This window comes from Enhydra lutris, unplaced genomic scaffold (genome assembly GCF_002288905.1).
Source record: "Enhydra lutris kenyoni isolate GAN:26980312 unplaced genomic scaffold, ASM228890v2 scaffoldscaffold24, whole genome shotgun sequence".
NCBI classification, from domain to species: Eukaryota; Metazoa; Chordata; class Mammalia; order Carnivora; family Mustelidae; genus Enhydra; species Enhydra lutris.
The window spans coordinates 23,102,559-23,127,732 of NW_019154108.1; the positions used below are offsets into that span (position 1 = coordinate 23,102,559).

General features: G+C 41.3%; 1 protein-coding gene across 1 annotated transcript in view; it reads right to left on the reverse strand.

Moving 5' to 3' along the window:
* Positions 1–1,505: 1,505 nt before the first annotated feature.
* LOC111150809 (axonemal dynein light chain domain containing 1) overlaps positions 1,506–25,174 on the reverse strand; it is a 95,585-nt gene continuing 71,916 nt past the window's right edge. The window contains exons 21-26 of the mRNA XM_022508421.1: positions 22,390–22,500; positions 12,341–12,448; positions 10,159–10,263; positions 6,237–6,319; positions 5,179–5,435; positions 1,506–1,579 (exon numbers count right to left, since the gene is read on the reverse strand). Of these exons, the coding sequence (XP_022364129.1) occupies positions 1,506–1,579; positions 5,179–5,435; positions 6,237–6,319; positions 10,159–10,263; positions 12,341–12,448; positions 22,390–22,500 (738 nt within the window). The remainder of the gene's footprint in view (positions 1,580–5,178; positions 5,436–6,236; positions 6,320–10,158; positions 10,264–12,340; positions 12,449–22,389; positions 22,501–25,174) is intronic.

The following is a 25,174-nucleotide window of genomic DNA, read 5'->3' on the forward strand; positions in this document are numbered from 1 at the left end:
CCTCTTACCACCACCCTCATTTTCTTCTCTGGGCATTTGCTTTGCCCACACTGTGTTCTAGTTTGGTGAATCAGGCTCTTTGCTCCGTGGGGAGCCTGCTTCTCCCTCTGCCTGCTCTGCCCACTGCTCTCCCTGCTCATGCGCTCTCTCTATAAAACAAATAAAGTCTTAAAAAAAAAAAAAAAAAGAAGTATTCAGAAAGCCGACCAAAAAGCCTCCAAATTTTCTAGAATCACCTAAGAATTTCTTTGGGAAAGCAGAAAGCAAGGACTGTAAGCACGAGCTCAGTGTCAGCTCCCGCTTATCAGTGGGGCCACGAGCACGGCCGACTGTCTGAAGTCGTGTTTTCCTCCCTCAGACTTCAAGAGTCATCCGGTGGGCTGAGGTGGACAGAACCTATGCATTTTTTAAACCCATCCTACACTATACTTCGATGATGGCCAAGGTAGGCCTGGCCCGGGACTGGGCTGAAAATGGCTGGGGACTCCGGGTCACGGGGTTTCTGAGGCTTAGGCAACAGGCAAGGGTCTAAAATTCCAGGAGATGAATTCAAAAGAACACCAAATATGTGGCGCCAAAGCAGGCGCCTAGGTATTTGGACCCAGAAATCAGAGGAAATCCAAGTGCCCTGGGAGCAGTAAAGAAGAAGTCCTTGCCAAGTGCCGGCCCCAAACGTCCACTTGTCACTCGTAACTTATTTTTGCCAGTTAGTCCATCTCTAATGCCTCGATGGATCCGGGGTCATAAACAGAGCAGACAAGTGAGGCGATCAAAGCAAAAAATGGCGATTCTGGGTGAATCTTCAACAGCATTCTTAAATTTCAGTACAATCTTCCATCCTCACCCTGTGAAGGAAACCATCTGAACAGTGGCCTGGTGACCCATCACCACTGTCAAACATCCAGACACAGGTCCAGTAAGCAGTGGGCTCCGAAAGCCATCAGTTCTGTGACCTTAGGGAATCTTATAACCACTTGCGGGGGAGGGGGTGGGACTCAGTTTCATCTTCTGAGAAATGGGGATAATAACAGCATCTCCCCCATCTTCTTTGTAGGATTATTGTGAAAATCAAATCATAAAAATGCCTGAAATCACAAGAAATCTGAAAATGGTGCCCAAACCCAAGAACATTATCAGGCTCCTCTCTTTTAAACTGTAAAAAATAATCCTTTGTGTTTGCCACTCTTCTCTGCAGAGTTCAGAGTCTTCAAAAAATATTATTTTCTTGACAGGAACTGACACTTTTCACAGACCTCTGTTAGGAAATCATTTGAAGAGGCCAGCAAATTTTTGAACAAGCCATTTTTAATCTGGGAGATAAACTAACACACTTATTCCCTACAGCCTTCACTGTGACTTTCAAAGAGAAAATGTTCTTGGGTTGTACATCGTGACTTTTCTAGTAGCTGTTGCACAGGGAGTCCCTCCAGCTGAGCCACAGTCAGCTCAGTAGCACACAGAGATCAGTGAGGGGAGCCCTGCTGAAGCCCGGCGCCCGAAGGATGCTACTTGGACTTGGTCTTGGATTTAGTCCGAGCTCTGGGTTTAGGGTTGAGAGGACCTTCCTTACGTTGTACCTCTGAAAAGACAAAAACAATCAGAGTATTGTAGTAACAAGATCTAATATTTACTAAGGACTTTTTTTTTTTCTTAAGATTTTATTTATTTATCAGAGAGAGAGAAGGAGAGAGAGTGAGCACAGGCAGATAGAATGGCAGGCAGAGGCAGAGGGAGAAGCAGGCTCCCTGCCAAGCAAGGAGCCCGATGTGGGACTCGATCCCAGGACGCTGGGATCATGACCTGAGCCGAAGGCAGCTGCTTAACCAACTGAGCCACCCAGGCATCCCTACTAAGGACTTTTAACTTTAAAAAGCGTTTTTAAAATTCCATTCTGCCTGAGTAACTCCCGAGCTACAAACAGGCAGTGTGTGCAAAATTTGCCTCTATGTTGGTTACTGGGATTCAGAATGCATTTTTCCCAATTTTTAAAAAAGATTTTATTTTATTTTTTTGACAGACAGAAATCACAAGTAGGCAGAGAGGCAGGCAGAGAGAGAGGAAGCAGGTTCCCGGCTGAGCAGAGAGCCGAATGCGGGGCTCAATCCCAGGATTCTGGGATCATGACCTGAGCAGAAGGCAGAGGCTTTAACCCGCTGAGCCACCCAGGCACCCCACATTTTCCCAAATTGAAAGTGTAATTAGTTAGTTACCTGAGTTCTGGGTCCTGGAAAAGAGGACTATGTGGTCAAGGAGAATAGAGAAACAGAAAGAACACTGCCGCCTTCCTTCTATAGATATCCCAAACTTGGCGGAAAAAAATTTCGAAGAGAGCTAGTATCCAACATCCTCCCACATCCATTCTGCATTCCTGTTCTGTCTCCTGGTCCCTCTTTCCAGTCCTCCGTGCACAGATCCACCTCAGGCCCGGCCCCGGGGACGGGGGCAGGAGGCCTCCCGCCATAAGCCAGCTCTCCCGGCTGCTCCATGACACCAAGCTTCTCACTTGGAATCCTTCTGACTGGCTGCCTCCACCTCCATCCCACATACGGTCATCTTGTTCACACCCTTGTCTTGCTCTTAGTGTCTCTCCCTGCTCCTAGCTCCTAACTGCAGGCTTCACCGAGATCAGAGTCTAAGCCACTACTCATCTTCCTAAACGTCTCTCTGGATTCCTGTCTTCATTCACAGCCCAGAGCACAACGATTTGCTAATTATTAAAAAGACTGACACAAAAACAAAACAAATATGTCTGCTCCGTCCAGATCTTCCCCTTGCCCAGCATGTACAAGCCTCTCTCCTTCACCGTATGTAACTGTCCGTTCTTCACCGCACAGCGCTCGAGGGAAATGTGATCTCATGCTGGAAGTCGCGCACGTATGACGCTGCATGTGCCACAGGAGACTCACATTGCTCGGGGTGGGGGTGGGGTGTCTGCCTCTAAGGAATGTCCAACTTCTGGATTTTCTGGAGAAAACGTTCAGGTCTCCTGCATGAAGGGCCTGACCAAGGAGCCGATTCCCCTAAGGTTTGCAGAGCCTCTCCTTCACCTCTGAGCACCCCCACCCCCGACAATGACTCTGAAGGAATATTTGGAAGGAAGGTGAAGGGTAGCTATGTTTGTGTAGGTAATTGTTTATAGGATGGGGACTAATGCATATAGTTTTCCTCTGCTTAAAATTTTTAATACTTTCCATTCTGGATTTAACCTCATCCCCAAGATCTTTATGGAAATGGACAAAGATAACATCACTCATTCCGTACTGAGGTAACCTCTCCAGTTTAACATGGTTACTTTTGCATGGTTTGCATATTTATTTTTCTGTAATTTGGAAAAAGCCTAGTTTTCAAATTATCAGGATACAATTATACCGTGTAAGATGAAAATTTTTTAAGCCATGAAAACTATCACACATAAATTCAAAGGATTGTCATGCTTGGAACAATTAGCATCTTGCCAGTTGAGAGGTAACAGAAGGCGAGAAAATGCACTTAGGCTGTGGGGCACTGGCTTAGCGACCGCTTTGGCTGGGGGCATAGGTGAAGACTGGGGTGACAGAGAAACAGAAGTCGCTATTCTCCCTGTCCTATCCCTTCCACCAGGAGTTGTCCTGGGAATACACTAAAGGGTGAAGGTGAGAGCAAATATAAAAAAACCAGCCTCCAATCCTGGGGATACTGAGAACTGAAAAAAGGCAGGTTATTGCACTAATTAGAGATAAGAAAGTAAAGAGTTAAATTCGTTTTCCCATAGAATAATGGTGATTATTTTCATAGAAAATCAAACAAGTACCAAAAACCATAGTCAAAATTCTCCACAAACCTCCATCAACCAGAGACAATGTCTATCAATATTTGGATACAATTTCCTTCTGGTCTTTTCTCTAGCTTTAAAAAAGCATGTTTTCTTGCATTTTGATATTTACAAATAAGAATTTCTGGGGCACCTAGGTGGCACAGTCATTTAAGCATCTGACTCTTGGTTTCAGCTTAGGTTGCGATCTCAGGGTCCTTAGATCAAGCCCTGCATCAGGCTCTGTGTTCAGCGTGGAGTCTGCTTGGGTTTCTCTCTCCTCTGCCCCTCTGCTCATTCTTATTTCTCTCTCTCTGTCTGTCTCTCTCTCTCCCTAAGATAAATTTAAAAAAAGAATTCCTTGGGGCACCTGGGTGTCTCAGTTGATGAATCATCTACCTTCAGCTCAGGTCATGATCCCGGTTTTCTGGGATTAAGCCCCACATTGGGCTCCCTGTTCAGCGGGGCATCTGCTTCTCCCTTTGCCCATCACCCTGCTTGTGCTCTCTCTCTCTCTCAAATAAATAAAATCTTTTAAAAAAATTTCCATGTCATTATAAACCATTTTAATAGTGGTATAATATTCAAGTATATTGTATAACATAATTTATTTAACCTTTCTTCCATGATTGGAGAGGTAGGTCACTTCTATTATATGCAATGATACATCGAACATTTTTGTGCATTAATCTTTTCTTCTATATTTAGGATTATTTCCTTGGACTAGATCATCAAGAGTAAAAGTATTAGGTCAAAGGTCAAAGTAGACGCATGTATTTAAGGATATCTATACATATGCTCAAATTATTACCTGAAAAAGTTATATTCTGTCCACCCACAAGTATTACCTATAAAACAGTTTTCCCCTTCTGACTAGCATAACATTCTTTTGTTTTTAAAAATCTTTGCTAGGGGCGCCTGGGTGGCTCAGTGGGTTAAAGCCTCTGCCTTCAGCTCAGGTCATGATCCCAGGGTCCTGGGATCAAGCCCCACATCAGGCTCTCTGCTCTGTGGGGAGCCTGCTACCTCCTCTCTCTCTGCCTGCCTCTCTGCCTACTTGTGATCTCTGTCAAATAAATACATAAAATATTTTTTAAAATAAAATAAAATAAAATAAAAATCTTTGCTAGTTTTAGAGGCTAAACTTGTATCTTACGTTAGTTTCCTAGTCTACAATTGTCAGTCATTTTGTTTTCTTTTTGTGAGTTGTTTGAATAAGATAGTTTATGTGTACTCATGATAGGATAATGTATGTGTATCCTATGAAAATTATGAACCAATAAATCAGTACTAAGGATATTAATATTCTTCTAAGATATTTGTGACCCAAATATGTTTTGTTTCATGAATATAACCTAAATGAAGCAAAATGAGAAAGCGAGCCTCACCTCTCTTTAGAGATTTTGGCGAATGTTCTACTGGCTTGATTTCTTCATCATCATCGTCATCTTCTTCTTCATCTTCTCCATCTTCTCTTTCTCCTTCATTTTCTTCTTCTCTTCCTTCAAACTCCTTCTGTCTAGAACTCGTCAAAATAGTCTCTAATTCTCTCTCCAGGTCTTTATTTCTTATAAGGGCGTAATGAAGTTTCTCATTTACATCATCAAACTTCTCCTCTGCTTGTCTGGCTCTGCTTTCAACCTCTCTGATGGGGACAGAGTCCAGAGAAACACAACAAAATGGAAAGGTTTGAAAAAGTATCTTTCACATACAGAAACTCATTGTTGAGAAGAGGCATAGAATTAGCTAACTGCATCTGAAAGGTACACATAAGGGAGGCAGCAGCATCAATCCTTAAGCAAGAACTGGGTGGTAATGTCAGCATGGCAATCATGCTGTGATTTAAGAACGCAATGTATTTATCAGCTCTTAGTGAAACCTGACTTGTGGGTATTTGGATCCATCAATAGCCAAGGAACCCCTTTTCCAGGAGCTAATTTTGGCTTCTCTTCATTGATGTGATCCAACAAACTAAATCCAGTAGTTTCCCTTCTTTGCCAGCACCTCTAAAACCAGATTTTACAGTCAAGAAAACTAGTTTGAAATGCACTTCTTACTTCCTGGAGCACATGGTCTATGTCTACACGGCTATGCTCTTCTCTTGGCATTCTTGACCATCATAACTATACCGCCCTTCCTATTCTCGGAGTATGTAGCATTCTTTCTTGCAGAGTAGTGTCTCCCAGTTTCATTCCCATCACTAGCTCATCTCTTAGAAACAGACTGGATGGCTCACTCCTAACACCCTATTCCCCACATACACACATTCCACTTCCTCCACCTCCACTGTGGGTGAGGATGGTGTCCTACGACAGCAGTAGAATTCATTGCCTCAAGCAGTAAGGATAAAAGAAGCAGAAGAAACAAAGGTAAATCGAGAGGTGTGGATTCCTCAGCAACACCTCCTGGCCTGTTTGTAATTACCATTGTGGTGCCTCATACTCACAATAACTTCTCCTGTGTGCGTTCAATGATAGCCATTGCTTCAAGATACTTTGGGGCCAATGTGCCTTGCTTCGCTGATTCTCTCTGACAAAGGAAATGTGTAGTATGAATGAACTGCGAGTCCCAATGACTTATTCATTCCATCACTGGAAGCCTGAAACTCCGAGTCCCCTTCAGCCCTTTTTGCCCAGAACTGTGTTTAAAATCTCATTTATCCATGCTTCCCAGCCTGAGTCACGTAAAAGGTAAGCCCCACATTACAGATGCAAAGGGAGATGGAAGAGGGTAGGCAGCCTGCCATCCTCACAGAAGGATCTAGTGGGGTAAAGCAAACCCCTCATTGAGGCCTCTTCGTTCTCCACCACTAGGGTGGAGAACCCTAGTTCTCCTGCAGGAGAACCCTGCACCCTGCTAGCTTTTTCTAAAAGAAAACCAGAGAAAAGAAATGTTAAACATGTTCACTTTTACTCTCACTCTTCTACTCTCTTATTTTCCCAGTCACCTATTCTCCTCTTTCTGTTTTGCTCCATTTTCTTGGGTAGCTCGTTTGGGAGGTAAATGGTGATCACTGTCCAGCCTGGACCCACACATGCCACTAACTTAGTTGTTCTTTGAGCCCAGAAGAATGGTTTTCAGAGCAGAGGCTTCTAGAACTGGAATTCCATGCATGGTTTCTAACTGTATGAAACAACTTGATCGGTAGGAACCAGAGTAAAGCAGGACTGTACTCTGTACATGTGATCTTTCAGACTCCACGGTCACTCAAGACATAAGCAGTGTGCCCTGGAGCTGCGTGGGTCTGGACTATGTGGGCCCGCTTGTACCTGGATTTTTTACAGTCTGCTACTATAATGTATTTTCTCTTCCTTATGATTTCCTTAATAACATTTCCTTTCCTCTAGCTTACTTCACTGTAAGAATACAGTAAATAACACATAGAACATACAGAATGTGTGTTCATTCACTGTTTATGTTCTCTGTAAGGCTTCGGGTCAACCGTGGGCTGGTGATCGTTAACACTGGCCTCATGGCTCTTGGCAGTAACTGCCTCAGCCCCCCCTTGTTTGTGCCAATCTGCTGTAGCTTTGCACATGGTCTCTGACTCCCATTCTGTCTTTGGCATTTTTGACTTGGTCTTCCTCAGGTTTGACTCTACTTATGGGCTTCTGACTGGACAGTATCTCTAGTTTGGGTCTATCTCAGGGAAGATCTGGCTCTAGGCCCAGCTCCTTGGGATCTAAGCAGTGACAAAGCACCTCATCAGCTTTGGACCAACTCCAACGGCCTTTCCCTGTTGCTGTTATAAAATAGGTAAATTAGTTGCTGCTCTGGCGTACTCTGGTAGGTGAGAGGGAAACACAGGCGTCTTAGGGCCACCTTCAGCCCAATAACAGAGGGAAAGACAGAAAGTTTAATCTTATGTTAAAAATACTGCTGATGCCCCCAAGTCTGGCCCCTGTTCATCCTTCCCCAGTTCACAGGTGATCCAGCAAACTCTCCCATCTCCCTCAAATACTGAACACTTACAGACAGCAGGAATCTATGGTGTGAAGAAGAGCCCGAGAGAGACTGTTCCTGACACCTTGCTTGTTGGGGTCGCTGAGCTGTAGGCAATGCTACTCCTGTGGTCAAGCCACAGCACCTGGGGGCCAGGGTCGCTCTGAGCACTTTTGGTATTGCCTCTGGGAGAGCTGGTGGATTTAGTCACCCCCTGGCTCCTCTAGCCAGCTGAGATGTTACAGAATTCTGGCTGCTTGTCCTGCAGCAACGGTGTTGGAATGATGTGACTCAGAGAGGGTCCCAAGCGGTGCTATGCGACAAGGTTCTTAAACTGGGCTGCATCTGAAGGCAGAGCAGCCTTCTCCCAGGAGGGGCAGCGGCAAAGTTGGTGCAACTTACTGGGAAAACCAGTGAATCGGGCCCAGTGCCAAATTGGGCATGACCATTTCAGGCACAGCAGGCCAAGTCCTGTACATGGGGTCTGCTTTGAGTACAATCCTCAGGAATTCTCACAAAGCCCTACCTCCCAGCTAATTGAGGAGCGTTTTGCATACTGGATGGTCCAGCCCCATTATGGTGAACACTAGGCATCAGGTAATGGTGTGAATGAGGCCAAGCCCCTAGTCTGCCCAAGCTGGTGGTGACTTACCACCTCTCCTGCTGAGCTATCACTCATATCTCAATGCCCAGAAAATCCCATCCAGAGTCACCTGCAGAAGGGGTTACTAACTGAAAACTCCATGCTCAGGTCTGTAGCTTCTCAGGGGTCTGGAGCCATTTCTCGCTAGACACCTGGGACCCCTCTATCTCTTGGAGCTCTCCAGTTTCACAGCTCAGTTCCCAGCGACATGACAGGTTACACCTGCACACCACAGGCTTTCTGCTGCCCGAGCCCTTCTTTTTCCCTTTTCCTCCCTAGTGTTAATCAAACGTACTGCCTCCTGGGAGTTGTGTTCTTAGAGCAGCAGGAGAGACTGCCGCTGCCTGAAAGGTCTGGTATCCCTGCGAAATGCTTATTTATGTCCTTAGGACCAGAGGCTATCTGGCAAAAAAAACAAAGATCTTCAGTGATCTAGAGTAGCAACATTAGCAAACTTCCAAAGCCTGGAGATAGACTTCCTGGGCCACATCGGCCTCAGGTGAGCTAATCACGTGGCACCACACCATGTCAGATGGAAAGGTCCTGGAGAAGGAGCCCCCACCATCAAAAACAAGCACCACGCCCCCCAAACCCCCGCCCCGACTATGCTTCCTACCTGTCTTGAGGATCACTGGGGAGGTTTGACCCTGACTCCTAGCCTGGATGGCACAGCAGGGGAGAAACTCTGAGGCAGGAAGGCTTGGGTGGGATGGGGGGGTGCTTAAACAGATTAAACGGTGCTACCCTTTATCTCCCTTTTCCTTACAGGGCTCACTGCCCTGCTTTCTCTTACATCCTTGCCTCACCCAGTCTTAAAGACTGATAGATTAATATACTATACGGAAAACTTGTTGAAAAGATGGAACTTGGGGAGAATGTGATTGCAACCCCTCTCGGCGCTGCTCTCACGCGTTTGCAGCGCCTCCCTGACTCTCCACGTGGTTTTGCCCAGCTCTTCCTACAAGAGTTGGAGCCTATTTCCAACAGCCTCCCTGGACACACAGCCCCGCAATCTACCTCCCCTCTGGGCCACACCTCTGCCTCGGCCATCCCGCTGTCGCCTGCTGCCACCCTCCATCCGGCTGCCACCTCTCCACACACGCTGACTACCCAGGTGGATCAGATCTCTGACAGTCAAGTGGTTCTTAACTTTGAGGCTGAGAAATTTGACTAAGTCTATGGATTTCTGGTACCTGCCTCCCCAGCAAGGACAGGCACAGTAGAAACGTACACGCAAAATGCTATGTGCCATTTCAGGGGATTAACGGGATCAAGGCATGACAACCTTTCCAGAGAGGCATATCAATCTAGAACGGAAATCTAGAACTGACTTAAGTCTACCACAGTCCTAGAACTTTCTGTGGAAGAATTTTAAATCTGTTTTCCTGCTGAGTTTCTAAAGTCTTCCAATTTCCCAATAATTCTTCTGCTCAGAGGTATATGCTAATCACAGTTCTCAATAGAGTCTGCTGAATGGATTCATTTAAAAAATAGGTCAAATTTTGACAAAGATATTGTTAAATTAAGGAAGGCAATGGAATGTTAATTTTAAAATGAGGTTCAAAGAAGAGAATGAGAAGTTTTTTATAAAGTTAAGGTAAAAAACAAGAGTTTTCCAGAGATGATGCTGGAAAGAAAAAAATCTGAAAAATGCATTATGTAGGAGCTCCTGGCCCTCCTGGAGCTAAAAGTTATGTTAAATCCGTATCATTCTTACATAATGTTAAATTTCTTAGCTTTTTTCTCTGGTTTTGAATTTCCTACTTGGGTTTCAGATACATACCCAGGAAGATAATATATTTGCTTCAAATAGAGGTTTGGAATGAATATTTTCATCTTTTTCAATTACTCGAATGAGTTTTTCCTCCTCCTTGGATGTTGAAGGCTTCTAGGACACAGAAACACAAAGGGCCTGTTAGCGAGCTGGTGTGTGACTCAGTAGCATGGCAAGTTCCCCAGAGCAATATCTGAAGCTTTAATCTTCCATTTGCATTAGTCATTCAACAAGCATTTTTGAAGGTGTACAGCAAATACCGAGAAATTAGTGGGGATGGGGAAGTGGAGAGCAGGGGAGACAATGGTGAAAGAAACAAAGAGGATGTCCTCCAGACCCCAGGAATTCACAGCACAGTAGGAGAGATGGACCAGGAAATAATTACGGTATGCACGATTGGTGTGCTCCAAAAGCTTTGTGCACCCAGAAAAGAGCCCTAAATTCTGCCTAGACACTCAGGGAAGTTTTTACAGAGAAAGTGATATCTGGAGACCAAACAAGACTTTGTAACATAGGGGCATCTGGGTGGCTCAGTCAGTTAAGGGTCTGCCTTCAGCTCAGGTCATGATCCCAGGGTCCTGGGATTGAGCCCTGCATCAGGGTCCCTGCTCTGTGGGAAGCCTGTTTTCCCTCTTCCACTTCCCTTGCTTGTTTTCCCTCTCTAGCTGTCTCTCTCCTTGTAAAAAAAATAAATAAATAAAATCTTATTAAAAAGAAAAAAAAAGACTTTGTAACAGAGAAAGGAAAGGGCCAGAACTAAGGCCACAAGAGGAAGAAAAAAAGACATGTATTACACATTTAAAGGGTATGACAGAATTTAATGCCCAATTAACACTGCTTTCCATTTATTTTGTGCCTTCTATATCCTAAGCACTGTACCAGAAATAAACAGAAAATGCTGGCCAAAAGAGGCTTAGGTATTGTATAAAATTTTTCTTCTGCTGTGTAGCATGTATCATGGGTCTAGAGGACCTAGTCACAGCCTGGGATCATGCCAACATTTAAACTATTCAGAGAGAAGAAACATCAAGGAAGTAAGTGAAGACAGTCTAGAGAGTGTTCGGTGATCTTGAGTTCTGAGAGCCAAGGACGGTAGTAGTCAACCCAGGAATCAGCAAGGGCTCTTACGCCAGACCAATCTGGATTTGAACACTGGTTCCACCACTTACAGCTTTCTGACTTAGGGTAAGTCAGAGTCAACCTTTCTGAGCTTCTTATTTATAAAATGGGGCAGTAATTTTTACCTTGAAGTTGTGTCGTATAGATAAGAAGTAGCACATGCAGAACATATAGCTCAAGATAGGTACTCAATTATTTGTAGTTATCATTGCATTTTTATCATCATCATTATCGTCATCATCATTATCATTATAAATGCCCCAGGAAGGGTTTTATTACTACAAATTCCCCAGCAGGTGTAGAGACAGGGTTAGGAGAAAGGTGGTGGGGAGACGGGCCTGGGAGGAAGGGGAAAGATACCCAGAATGGAAACTGAAGTGGATACAGGGGCACCTGGGTGGCTGAGATGGTTGAGCATCAGACTCCTGACCTCAGCTCAGGTTTTCATTTCAGAGTCATGAGTTCAAGCCGCATTAGTTAAAAAAACAAAAGAAGAAGAAAAAGTGGAAACATAGAGTTTAAATTACTATTTGAAAAATCTGGTAATGAAAGGACAAAGAAACAGCATCAGGGTGAGAGGTGGATTGTGTAGGTAATGGGAGTACAGGTGTGGGTGAGGCTGATGGGAAGTGACCAATTTTTGAAAAGGAAAAGGATACCCCTACCTTGGAAAGTAAAGAGATAAGGGTGTCTCTGATATGGTTAAATCTCTATGAAGAAAGGAATGGAGCTGAAGTGTTTATTCCAGATGACCTATTTCTATCTTCAATAGTACCTATATATATTCTTTTTTTTTTTTAAGATCGTATGTATGTATGTATGTATGTATGTATTTAGAGAGTGTGAGCAAGGGGAGGGTCAGAGGGAGAAGGAGAGAGAGAGAATCTCAAGCAGACTGCACTGAGCATGGAGCCTGACATGAGCCTTGATCTCATGACTCTGAGACCATGACCTGAGCTGACATTAAGGGTCGGATGCTTAGCCAACTGAGCCATCCAGGTACCTCAGTACTTATACTTATATTCTTTAAAAATATAAAGGGAAAGGGAAATATAATACTAAATCATCTTACCTCTTCTTCCTTTTGCATCTGAAAATTATCCTCCGTGCTTTCTTCTTCCTCTTCTCTAAAAGTAAAAAGGCTGTCTATTTCAGGTTCAATTAATTCTTTTAAAAAATCCTGTGAGATGAAACAATAGTACGATTATAGTTTAGTGTATATTAATAACTTGTAGTATATACTGATTATTCATTCAAAAGTATTTAATGAGCACTAATCTTGCAACTGGACACTGTGCTAGGGATAAGGACAAAAAGGGTAATAAGAATACCCCCCATCCTCCTACAACCCAGCAACTGCTCTACTGGGTATTTACCCAAAAGATACGAATATAGTGATCTGAAGGGGCGCCTGCACCCCAGTGTTTATAGCAGCAATGTCCACAAAAGCCAAACTATGGGAAGAGCCTAGATGTTTGTCAACAGATGAATGGATAAAGAAGATGTGGTATACATATATAATGGAATATTATGCAGCCATCGAAAAAACGAAATCTTGCCATTTGCAATGAAGTGGATGGAACTACAGGATATTATGCAAAGTGAAATAAGTCAATCAGAGAAAGACAATTATCATATGATCTCACTGATACGTGGAATTCATGAAACAAGGCAGAGGATCATAGGAGAAGAGAGGAAAAAATGAAAAAGATGAAACCGGAGAGGGAAACAAACCATAACAAACTTTTTTTTTAAAGATTTTATGTATTTATTTGACAAACAGAGATCACAAGTAGGCAGAGAGGCAGGCAGAGAGAGAGGAAGGGAAGCAGGCTCCCCGCTGAGCAGAGAGCCCGATGTGGGGCTCTCAGCCCCCCTGAGATCATGACCTGAGCCAAAGTCAGAGGCTTTAACCCACTGAGCCACCCAGGCACCCCCCATAAGAAACTCTTAAACATAGGAAACAAACAGAGGGTTGCTGGAGGGGAGGGAGGTGGCAGGATGGGGTAACTAGGTGATGGACATTGGGGAGGGTATGTCTTGTAATGAGCACTGGCTAATATATAAGATTGATGAATCACAGACCTGCACCCCTGAAACAAATAATACATTGTAAGTTAATTAATTGAATTTAAATTAAAAAAAAAAAGAGAATAGCCCCTGCCCTTAAAAAGCTTAACAATTTAGTGGACAAGAAAATGCTATGGATACATATAGTCACATGGTAGGAGCACATAATCTATGGTAGTGGATGTGGCTGAAAGAGTGGATTGGTCAGTGGCACCTGGGTGGCTCAGTTGGTTGGGCGACTGCCTTCAGCTCGGGTCGTAATCCTGGAGTCCTGGGATCGAGTTCTGCATCAGGCTCCTTGCTTAGCAGGGAGTCTGCTTCTCCCTCTGACTCTCCCCTCTCATGCTCTCTCTCTTTCAGGTAAATAAGTAAAATCTTTAAAAATAAAAAAAAGTTAAAAATAAGAGAGTGGATTGGTCAGGAAGGTTTCCTGGAGGATGTAATGTCTGAGTTTATTTTTAACGGATGAGTAAGGGGAAAAAGATAGCATGGTTCTAGGCAAAGGATGTTGAATGGGCATGACTAGCTCTTGAGAACAAAAGTAGTTAATGTAACAGAAACTTTGGGGCAGATGGACAGGAGCACAGTCATAGAGGAAGGCCTAGAGTGTCATTTCAGGGAAACTGGATTTTATCCTGAAGGCAATGAGGTACTGATAAATCGACTTATCTGGAAAAAAAATTGACTTATCTGTTCTGCATTTTAAAGCAACCACTCTAGCAGCAGGAAAGCAGATTTAAAGAGAAAGAAGGGAGAGAGGGAGAAAGAATGGGAAGAAAAAATAAGAGCAGAGAATGAACAGCACAGGGTTGCAGGAATGAAGAGGAGGATAAGGATTCAAGAGATGTTTATGAGTTAACTCTTAGTGCTGGAGAGTTTAGATGATATGGGATGGCTAGGGAAAGGAAGCATCTCGAATGATACCTGGTAAATGGTTCAGGCCACTACACAGATGATAATGCCATTCACAGAGATAATGAACAAAGTTGCATAAGCAGGTTTAGGAAGATAGGTGAGTTCAGACTAGGCCATGTGACTTTAAGGTATCCAAACTTACCCAAGTGGAAATACTCAGTAAGATCTAGAGTATAGATGGAGGCATTTGGGTTAAAGATAATCATTTAACAGTTATCTGCATTTAGTTGAAGCCAAGAAAGTGAATTGTATCACCAAAGGTGAGGTTGTGAAGTTGCTAGAGGATGAGGGCTTAGGAAAGGAACCTAGTCACATAAAGGACGAGGGAAGAAGGACAAGCCCACAAAAAAGACCAGAAGTTGTGTCAGAAGTCTGACAGAACCACCAGAAAAGTCAAAAGAAGAGAAAGGAGTCAACAGTGTTGAATACCTCAAATGAGTCTACACAAATACTGACTAACAAATGTCCTTCAGTTTATTGCAATGATGTGTATAAAACAGAAGCTAAAAAGAAGTTCAATGCCTGTAATAGGAATATGCATAAATAAATGACATAAACTATATAAGGTATTTTTTTAAAGATTTTATTTATTTGACAGACAGAGATCACAAGGAGGCAAAGAGGTAGGCACAGAGAGAGAGGGGGAAGCAGGCTCCCTGCCGAGCAGAAAGCCCGATGCGGGGCTCAATCCCAGGACCCTGAGATCATGACCCGAGCCGAAGGCAGCGGCCCAACCCACTGAGCCACCCAGGCGCCCTATATAAGATATTTTATAGCAATTTTAAATTATGCTGCAGAAATATGCACATGGTATAGAAAAATATTCAAAATATGTTAGGATGTTTTTACCAAATAAATTTTTTTCCCTGATAATGCTGTAAAAGAGACAATACAGAGAAATTAAGAACATAGAAGTCAACCTGTAAACTGCTTGTGATTATGGATGACTTTGTTCTTTGCTTCTTGTGTTTTTCAGTTTCCTTTATACACATGTTAACTTTTTTTTAAATTATTTTATTTATTTATTTGACAGAGAGGGATCACAAGTAGGCAGAGAGGCAGGTAGAGAGAGAGGATCATGACCTGAGCCGAAGGCAGAGGCTTAACCCACTGAGCCACCCAGGCGCCCCCACATGTTAACTTTTAAAAAATACATTTATTTTATTTTTTGCAGTGTTCCAAAATTCATTATTTATGCACCACACCCAGTGCTCCATGCAATACGTGCCCTTCTTAATACCCACCACCAGGCTCACCCAACCCCCCACCCCCTCCCTTCCAAAACCCTGTTTGTTTCTCAGAGTTCACAGTCTCTCATGGTTTATCTCCCCATCTGATTTCCCCAACTCACTTCTCCTCTCCTTCTCCCCTTGTCCTCCCTGTTATTCCTTATGCTCCACAAGTACGTGAAACCATATGATAATTGACTCTCTCTGTTTGACTTATAAAAAATATATTTTTAAAACAAACAAACAAAAATCTCAACTTTCAGAGGTAACAACTGCTATCAGTTTGCTGACTACATTCTTCTAGACTGCCTTATATACATCTAAACATTTTAATGTAAATGAGATAATCACATTTATTGCATTCCATAATCTGCTTTTTTCAAACCAATCCCCTACTGATGAACATTTATATTGTTTCCAGTGCAGATGTCCCTGACTTATGATGGTTTAACTTAAAGTTTTTATAACATGAAAAAGAAATACATTCAGTAGAAACTGTACTTTGCATTTTTATTTTTAATCTTTTTCCAGGCTAATACTATGTGGTTCAACTCTCTTTCATGATTCTGGGCAGTGGCAGTGACCCACAGCTTCTAGTCAGCCTCATGATCATAAGAATAAGCAACTGTTATACTTAGAACCATTCTGTTTTTCACTTTCAATACAGTATTCAATAAATTATATGAGATATTCAGAGGCGCTTGCATGGCTCAGTTCATTGAGGATGGACTCTTGGTTTTGGCTTTGGTCATGATCTCAGGAGTCTTGGGGTCAGGCTCCACACTCGGCAGTGAGTCTGAAAGATTCTCTCCCTCTGCCCCCCCTTCAAAAAGATAACTTCCTAAAACAAACAAAAAAATAATTACATGAGATATTCAACATTTTATTATAAAATGGGCTGTGGTTAGATGATTTTGCCCAACTATTAATTAATGTAAGTATTCAAAGCACAATGAAGGTAGGCTAGGTTAAGCTATGATGGTGGATAGGTTAAGTGTATTAAATACATTTTGACTTACAATATTTCCAACTTACAATGGGTTTATTGAGACATAACCCCAACATAAGTCAAGGAAGGTCTGTATTTTGCTCTTATAAGTAATGCTGTAACTAGCATTCTTCTTTATTTATTTAACTCCAATATAATTAACATAGTGTTATATTACAATATATTGATTCAACAATTCTACACACTACTCGTGTGTGTAGTTGTGATAAGTGGGGCTATAAAGGGATTACTCTTAATCCCCTTATCTATTTCACCCATTCCCACCCACCCCCTCCCATCTAGCAACTATCAGTTTGTTCTCTATAGTTAACAGTCTGTTTTTTAATCTCTTTTTTCCTTTGTTCATTTATTTCTTAAATTCCACATATGAGTGAAATCATGTGGTATTTGTCTTTCTCTGATTCGCTTATTTTACTTAACACTATACTCTCTAGCTCCACCCATGTTGTTACAGATAGCAAGATTTCATTCTTTTTTATGGCTGAGTAATATTCCACTGTGTGTGTGTGTGTGTGTGTGTGTGTGTGTGTGTGTGCGTGTGTGTGCGCGCATGCGCGCACCATATCTTTTTTTTTTTTTTTTTTCCCCATATCATCTTTATCCATTCATCTACCAATGGACACTTGGGCTGCTTCCACAGTTTGGCTATTATAAATAATGAAGCAATAAACATCAGGGTGCATATATCTTTTCAAGTTAGTATTTTCACATTCTTTTGTTAAACACCCAGTAGTGGAATTACTTGATCACCTAATAGTCTTGTTTTTAATTTTTTGAGCAACCTCCATACTGTTTTCCTCAGTGGCTGCACCAGGTTGCATTCCTACCAGCAGTACACAGGGTTCCTTTTTCTCCTGGTCCTTGCCAACACTTCTTGTTCCTTGTGTTTTTTTATTTTCTTCATTCTGACAAGTGTGAAGTGATATCTTGTTGTGATTTTGATTTGCATTTCCCTGATGATGAGTGATATTGAGCATCTTTTCCTGTGTCTGTTGGCCATCGAGATATCTTCTTTGGAGAAATGTCTGTTCACATCTTCTGCTCATTTCTAAATTGGATTATTTGGGGTTTTTTGGCATTGAGTTACAGTTTTTTATATAATTTGAATACTAACCCTTCATCAGATATATCATTTGCAAATATCTTCTCCCATTCCGTAGTTCTCTTTTAGTTTTGTTGGTTGTTCCCTTTGTTATGCAGAAGCATTTTATTTTGATGTAGTCCCAAAGTTATTTTGCCTTAAAAGCTTGAAAGTTTGAAAATGTTGCCTTAAAAGCTTGAAAGCTTGAAAATGTTGCTACGGAAGATGTTGGAGAAATTATTGCACATGCTCTCTGCTGGGAGTTTTATGGTTTCGGGTCTCACATTTAGGTCCTTAATCTATTTTGAACCTATATTTGTGTGGTGTAAGATAGTGGTCCAGTTTCATTCCTTTGCATATAGCTGTCCAGTTTTATAATTAACATTTTTATACAGATATAACATATATTAGAATTATCAAATAGACTATGAAGTTATATTTAATCTGTTTAAAGAAATAAGAGATTAAAAATATGAAGATTACAAGAATGATCAGACTTGAAAAAGAACCAAGTAGAACTTTAACAATTAAATCTTAAAAACTGAACAGAAAGGTTTAATAGAAGATTAGTGAATGGGAAGGTAAGCCAGAAGAAATTATTCAGGGTTCAATGCAGAAGCAAAGAAAAATATGAAATAAGGTTAAAAGACATGGGGATAGATTCCAATACACATCCATTCAGAGTTCCAGAAAGAAGAGAGCAAATATAGTAGAGACAATATTTGAAGAGATAATAGAATTTTCTATATCTAATGAAAGATAACAAGTCAAAGATTTAGGAAACCAAGAGAATCCCCAGCAAAACGAAAAGGATTCCACACCCACATGTACCAGAGTGAAACTGCAAAATGCCAGACATGAAAATCTTAAAAGTAGCCAAAGAGAACTTCAAAGGAACTGACAGCTGAATTCTCCACTGTCATTTTGGTAACAACAAGATCCAGAAAACAGTAGAAACAGCATCATCAACGAGCTGGGAGGAAATGGTATCATCCTAGAATTATATACCCTGCAAAAAATGTTAAGACTGAGGGTGAAATAAAGACATTTTCAGACAAACAAAAATTAAGTTTGCCTCAGTAAATCATCACTAAAGAAAAATTTATATATATATTTTTTAAATTTAATTTATTTATTTGACAGAGAGAGACACAGCAAGAGAGGGAACACAAGCAGGGGGAGTGAGAGATGGAGAAGTAGGCTCCCTGCCAAGCAGGGAGCCCGATGCGGGGCTCGATCCCAGGACTCTGGGATCATGACCTGAGCTGAAGGCAGACGCTTAATGACTGAGCCACCCAGGCGTCCCACTAAAGAAAAATTTAAAGGTTAAAGCAGAAGGAAAGTGACCTTGGGTGGAAGATCTGAGATACCCAAAGAACAATAAAGAAATTAAACAAAAAATCAACTCCAATCACTAAAGGCATTCCCTCTTGAGGATGCTCGCTATTGTCACTACTATTTAACACCAGACTGGGAGAATTATTCATTGCAATTAGACAAGAAAAAACAACTAGAGGCATAATCATGGAAAGAGGTTATAATTATCTCTATTTGTAGATGATTTGATTAAATATTTGGAGAACCCTAAAGAATCTGTTCTACCAAAACCTACTAAAAACAATAAGGTAATTTAGTAAAGTCCCCCCAAAAAATTAAAATACAGAAATCAATAACATATACACAGTTACCAGAAAGAAGATAAAATGTGAAGATCCCATTTAAAATAGCAAAAAATAGGGGTGTCTGGCTTGGTCTCAGGGTTGTGAATTTGAGCCCCATGTTGAGTGTAGAGACTACTTAAATAAATAAAAACTTTTAAAAAATAAAATAGTAAAACATAAAATGAAATACTCAGGCATAAACCTTACAAGAAATATATAAAATGAGTAAATCATAAAACATCATTGAAAGGTGTTAAAAATAGACATCCTATATTTTTGAATAGGACAACTTGACAGCATAATTATCTCTGCTCTAAGTTAATATATAAATTTAGTATTACCCCAGTCTTTAAAATTCATATTTTCCCAGACATAGATTATAGAGTTACACAGAAGAATAAATAAGCAAGCATAGTGATGAACCCCTAAAGAAGATCAGTGAGTAGGGCCGGCCCAATCAGATATGAAAATGCATCATGGCGCCTCAAAAATTAAAATATTGTGGTGATGACCCAGGAAGAGATAGATTAATCGAAAATAACAGAAATTTCAAAAATAGAATTAGGTTGAATATAGCTATTTTCAAATGTTGGAAAACACCATAACGTGGAATGTTGTAAATACTATAACGTGGAAAACAAATCAGCCTTGTTCATGTCAACCCAAAAGACTAAATGAGGACCAGTGAGTAGAAAAAGTTACAAGGAAACATATTCATCCATTTCAATAGGAAGAATAACATTCTAATGGTCAGTTGTCACCAAAACAAGTGGGCTAATTCTAAAAGTAGGTCTCTGCCACTTCAGATATTCAAACATAGACATAATGATCAAGTTGGGTATTATATAAAGATTCATGCATCAGTTGTTGGGCTGAATTCAATGACCCTTAAAAATCCTTCCTGTTGGGTGCCTGGGTGGCTCAGTGGGTTAAGCCTCTGCCTTCAGCTCAGGTCATGATCTCAGGGTCCTGGGATCGAGTACCACATCAGGCTTTCTGCTTGGCAGGGAGCCTGCTTCCTCCTCTCTCTCTCTCTCTGCCTGCCTCTCTGCCTACTCGTGATCTCTGTCAATTAAATAAATAAAACCTTTAAAAAAAATCCTCCCTGTTCTTAAGTCTCTATGATTCTGTATAGTTCTTGAATTTAATTTTTTCATAGACCTGTTGTGTAGCCAAGATCATGTCTGTGAAACTTAATTTTCTAAAACTATACTGTAATTTAAGTTTTGTTTGTTTGTTATTTTGAGAGAAAGAGTTCATGGGAGCAGGGAGGGCCAAACAGAGAGGGAGAGAGAATTTTTTTTTTTTTTTGGAGATTTTATTTATTTATTTGAGAGAGAGAGGGAGAGAGCATGAGAGGGGAGAAGGTCAGAGGGAGAAGCAGATTCCTGACAGAGCTGGGAGCCCAATGCAAGACTCCATCCCGGGACTCTGGGATCATGACCTGAGCCAAAGGCAGTGGCCCAACCAACTGAGCCACCCAGGTGCCCCAGGAAGAGAGACTCTTAACCAGGCTCCTTGCCCAGCATGGAGCCCAACAACCCTCACATGTCCATCTCACAACCCTGAGATCATGACTTGAGCTGAAATCAAGAGTCGGACATTTAACCAACTATGCGACCGAGGCGCCCCATATAATTTAAGATTTATAATGTTGATGAAATCATTCAGTGATTAATTCAAAATAATTCTGGCCAAGACCTGGGCAGCAAATGGAAAAGTAAGCATTTGTAAAAGATGTATATTTTATTTATTTTTTTAAAGAGTTTATTTATTTGACAGAGAGAGATCACAAGGAGGGAGAGATGCAGGCCCAAAGAAAGAAAGGAAGAAGCAGGCTCCCTGCGGAGCAGAGAGCCCAATGTGGGACCCGATTCCAGGACCCTGAGATCATGACCTGAGCTGAAGGCAGAGGCTTAACCCACTGAGCCACCCAGGTGCCCAAGATGTATAATTTAGAAAGGTGGTGTTTCTTTAGTGTTCAAATGTGAGATGAAAGTCCCACACATGTGTAGGTAGAACCCTCCCTGGCAGACCCTGGAGCTCTGACAGAGACGCCATCACATCTCTCTTCTACCGTTCCCAGCTCTGATAGCAATGCGGGCTTCTGCAGTCTTGACTGGAAACCAACTCCTTCAAACACACTGAAGTAAAGCTAAGCATTTGTGACTGCCTCGAAGTACAGGATATTCATTAATTTCGAATCCTCAGTAAACAGGTGGTAGTTAATACCACAGCATTAGCACAGTCAGGTGTGGGGTGTAGAAAGAAAAGTGAAAGCAAGTGAAAGACAGAATGTCAACATTTAAGAGGCAGGCAATTGGAGGAAGACCAAAAGGAGAGTGAAAAGAAATAAAAAAGTAGGAGAAAAAATTTTTTGTCTTGTGAGGAGAGATTACAAAAGAAGTGAATGACTAGTCAACAGGGTCAAATGCTAAATATAGAAAAGTCAAGCTAAATACGGCATTGGGGTTCGTTGGATCTGACAATAAGCTAAATACGGCATCGGGGTTCGTTGGATCTGACAATAAGGAGTCATTACAGCACCTTGCGATAGTTTCAGAGTTTTAAGAGAAATGATTCTGATAGGAAGGAGAGAATTAAGTAGTAGGAAAAAAAGACATGCTCAAGGAATCTATCTTTTAGAATGAAGGCAATGGCCATGCTTATTGTTTATATATTGGATTATTTATACATATACAATGGAACTACTAGAGAGGAAGATGTTAAAAAGATACAAAAGAGAGAGGACAGTGGGCTGGGATTAGGTGCTCAAAGGAAGAAATAACCTTAAATAGGAAGACGGAGCCTGGAGGAGAGGAGGAAGTGTGCGCAGCCAACCAGTCTGAAGGCATGCCTCAGGAAACGGCAGGCAGCTGCCCCTGGGAAGGCCATCCTTCCCTTCATGAAGGATGAAACAAAATCGTGCTCTAAGAAATCGAGGAGAGAAGCTTAGGTAGATGATTCTCTCCCTTAGAAGGGAGAACTGCCAATGCTTTTGGTCAGGGGCAAAATTCTCTTCTGGCAGAGTAAATAAATGAGGACTTAGAACACTGATTGGAAGAAGTCACTGAATCCTTATCTACTGAAACTCAGGGGGGGCAACAAATATAGGAAGAACCTGAATAATGATCAGTGCCAACACATGGCGAATACCTCTTCTCCAAATAGATGTTCTTTTTCTTCCCTTGTCAGTAACATTACTTTTTTGCCTTTGATCCCAGAAAGGAGGTGAGAACATGTGGTGATCCACCCATAACATTCTCTCTGAGAAAAGAGAAAAGATAATTATTAAGTGGGAAAAAAGTCAGACTATACCAACTCACGTCTATTGAGGAGCTGCCAAGTACAACTCTTCTAAATAAAACTCCATTCAATTAACCTGTTATCACTTCAGTTTGAAGATTTGGGCAGAAATGTTTCTCTGTGTATACAGACCCGAAATCACATCTTCTCTTATCCAGTGTTTGAGATCTGGGTCGTACTGAGACAAGGAGCAGTGAAGTGCCATAAAACAAGGTGAAGAAAGATCGCTGGATTTACTACGGGCAAACGGTCTGTCCCAAAAAAATGGTTCGCAACCGACCAGGCCACTGGGATTATGTAACAGTAACAATGAAAATAGCCCACATTTACATGGCATTAATTATATGTCAGATTCTGCTGTAAGCATGTGTAATATTAACTCATTTTACCTTCAGTATGAAATACAGGTTATGATTTTTATGAGGTATAACTGAAATAACATTATATTGAGAACAAACTTGTGGTTACCAGAGGGGAGGTGGGTGGGGGGACTGGGTGAAATAGGTGATGGGGATTCAGGAGGGCACTTGTCGTGATGAGCCCAGGGTGTTGTATAGAATTGTTGAATCACTATATTGTACACCCGAAACTAATATAACATTGTATTTTTTTTTTAAAGATTTTATTTATTTACTTGACAGAGATCACAAGTAGGCAGGGAGGCAGGCAGAGAGAGGGAAGGAAGCAGGCTCCCTGCGGAGCAGAGAGCCTGATGTGGGGCTTGATCCCAGGATTCTGGTATCATGACCTGAGCCGAAGGCAGAGGCTTTAACCCACTGAGCCACCCAGGCACCCCATAACATTGTATGTTAACTGGAATTGAATTAAAAATTATTTTTAAATTTTAAAAAATGGATTAACTCCAAAACACACACACACACACACACACAAGAAATAACATTAATATCAGGTGAACAGCATAATGATTCAATACTTGTATATATGGGAACATGATCACTACAAAAAGTCTAGTTAATATAAAGGTACAAACTTTTTTCTTGTGATGAGAATGGAACTATGTACTACTATTCTCATTTTTTAGATGAAGAAACTGAAGAACAGAGCAGTTGGACATCTTGCCCAAGGTCATATTTATAGTTAAGGATAGCATTTGGGTTCTAATCCAGGTGGTATGGACTTTTAACTATTACAAAAAACTCCCCAGTCCCCATTAAAATGAATAAATACAGATCTGAAGCACTGTTTTGGGGGGCAGTGCCTGGGTGCCTTAGTCAGTTAAGTGTCTGACTCATGATCTCAGCTCAGGTCTTGATCTCAGGATCATGAGTTCAAGCCCCACACTGGGCTCCGTGTGGAGCCTTTTTTTTTTTTTTTTTTTTTTTTGGAGCCTATTTTTTAAAAAAGCAGCAGCAGCTACACTGTTTTGGAAAAGGTGTTCACCCCTTATCTGCTGTGATACAGGAGAGGTCTACAACAGGTCTCATTCACCTAAAGTGTATAATAATACTACATTCACTTAACCAAGATCTCTTAACAGCTAAGATCTGGCCTCAATATTTAAAAGAGATGTTATTCCTTATTATTGAATAACAGCAGAGTAAACCAGGAAACATTATCTTCTCTGGGGATGGAGATATGGTCACTCTAACCATCAAAAAACTGTACTGTGTGGTGAAATAATGACCCACTTTAGGTTCCTGAAATCAATCAGGAAGAACTGTAATATGTCTTCTATTTTTCTCATTATTAGACCCAATTCTAATTGTGGGATTATTATGAAATGTCAGAGTCAAAAAATTTTAGAAATCAAATCTATAACCTTAGATTCTAGATAAGGAAACTGAAGCCTATGGGGGTACAGTAAGTTTAACACAGCTTTGTTAATGTCACTGATAAATTTCAATTCTGGATTCAAGGGTTAGGATGATATCTTATTGCATATCAGAAAGAGGATCAAACAAGGGATGTGAAACTATTGGGTTCTAGTCCTAAGTTCATCTAATTTTTTGGCTTCTTGAGTAAATCCTTAAAAGTGTTCTATCTATTAAAAACAAATGAGGTTGGGGGCGCCTGGGTGGCTCAGTCGGTTAAGTGTTTGCCTTCAGCTCAGGTCATGATCCCAGGGTCCTGGGATCAAACTGCCCATCAGGCTCCACACTCGGCAGGATGCCTGCGTCTCTCTCTCCCTCTGCCTGCTGCACCCCCTGCTTGTGGTCTCTCTGTCAAATAAATAAATAAAATCTTAACGAAAAAATGAGGTTGTTGGTTTACTCTAGGTGACCCTTATGCAGTGGGGAGCTGGTGAAAGCCATCTTGTGGGGCGAGGAGTCCTAATTTGTAGCATTTGCTGATTTCCATGCCATATACATCCCACCAAGGCAATTTCAATGGTTCAATTTCAATGATTCAGTATGTTATCAGTAAATGTGGAGCTGGGGATATGTGTGCACAGTCAGCTTTTGCTTGTCATTGTGAATCTCCAGCACAACATTGCCCCTAAGGATCTTTCCAGCTACAAAATTGAAGCATGTATTATTTAACTTTATTGTATCTAGAACAAAGAATTAGTTAATTTTGAAAATAGTAACAATAGTTTTGAAATCTTATTTCCTCAGAGTTAATTCATCATTCATGAGAAATAAACTATTCTCTAGTTGAATTTGCATACTGTGAA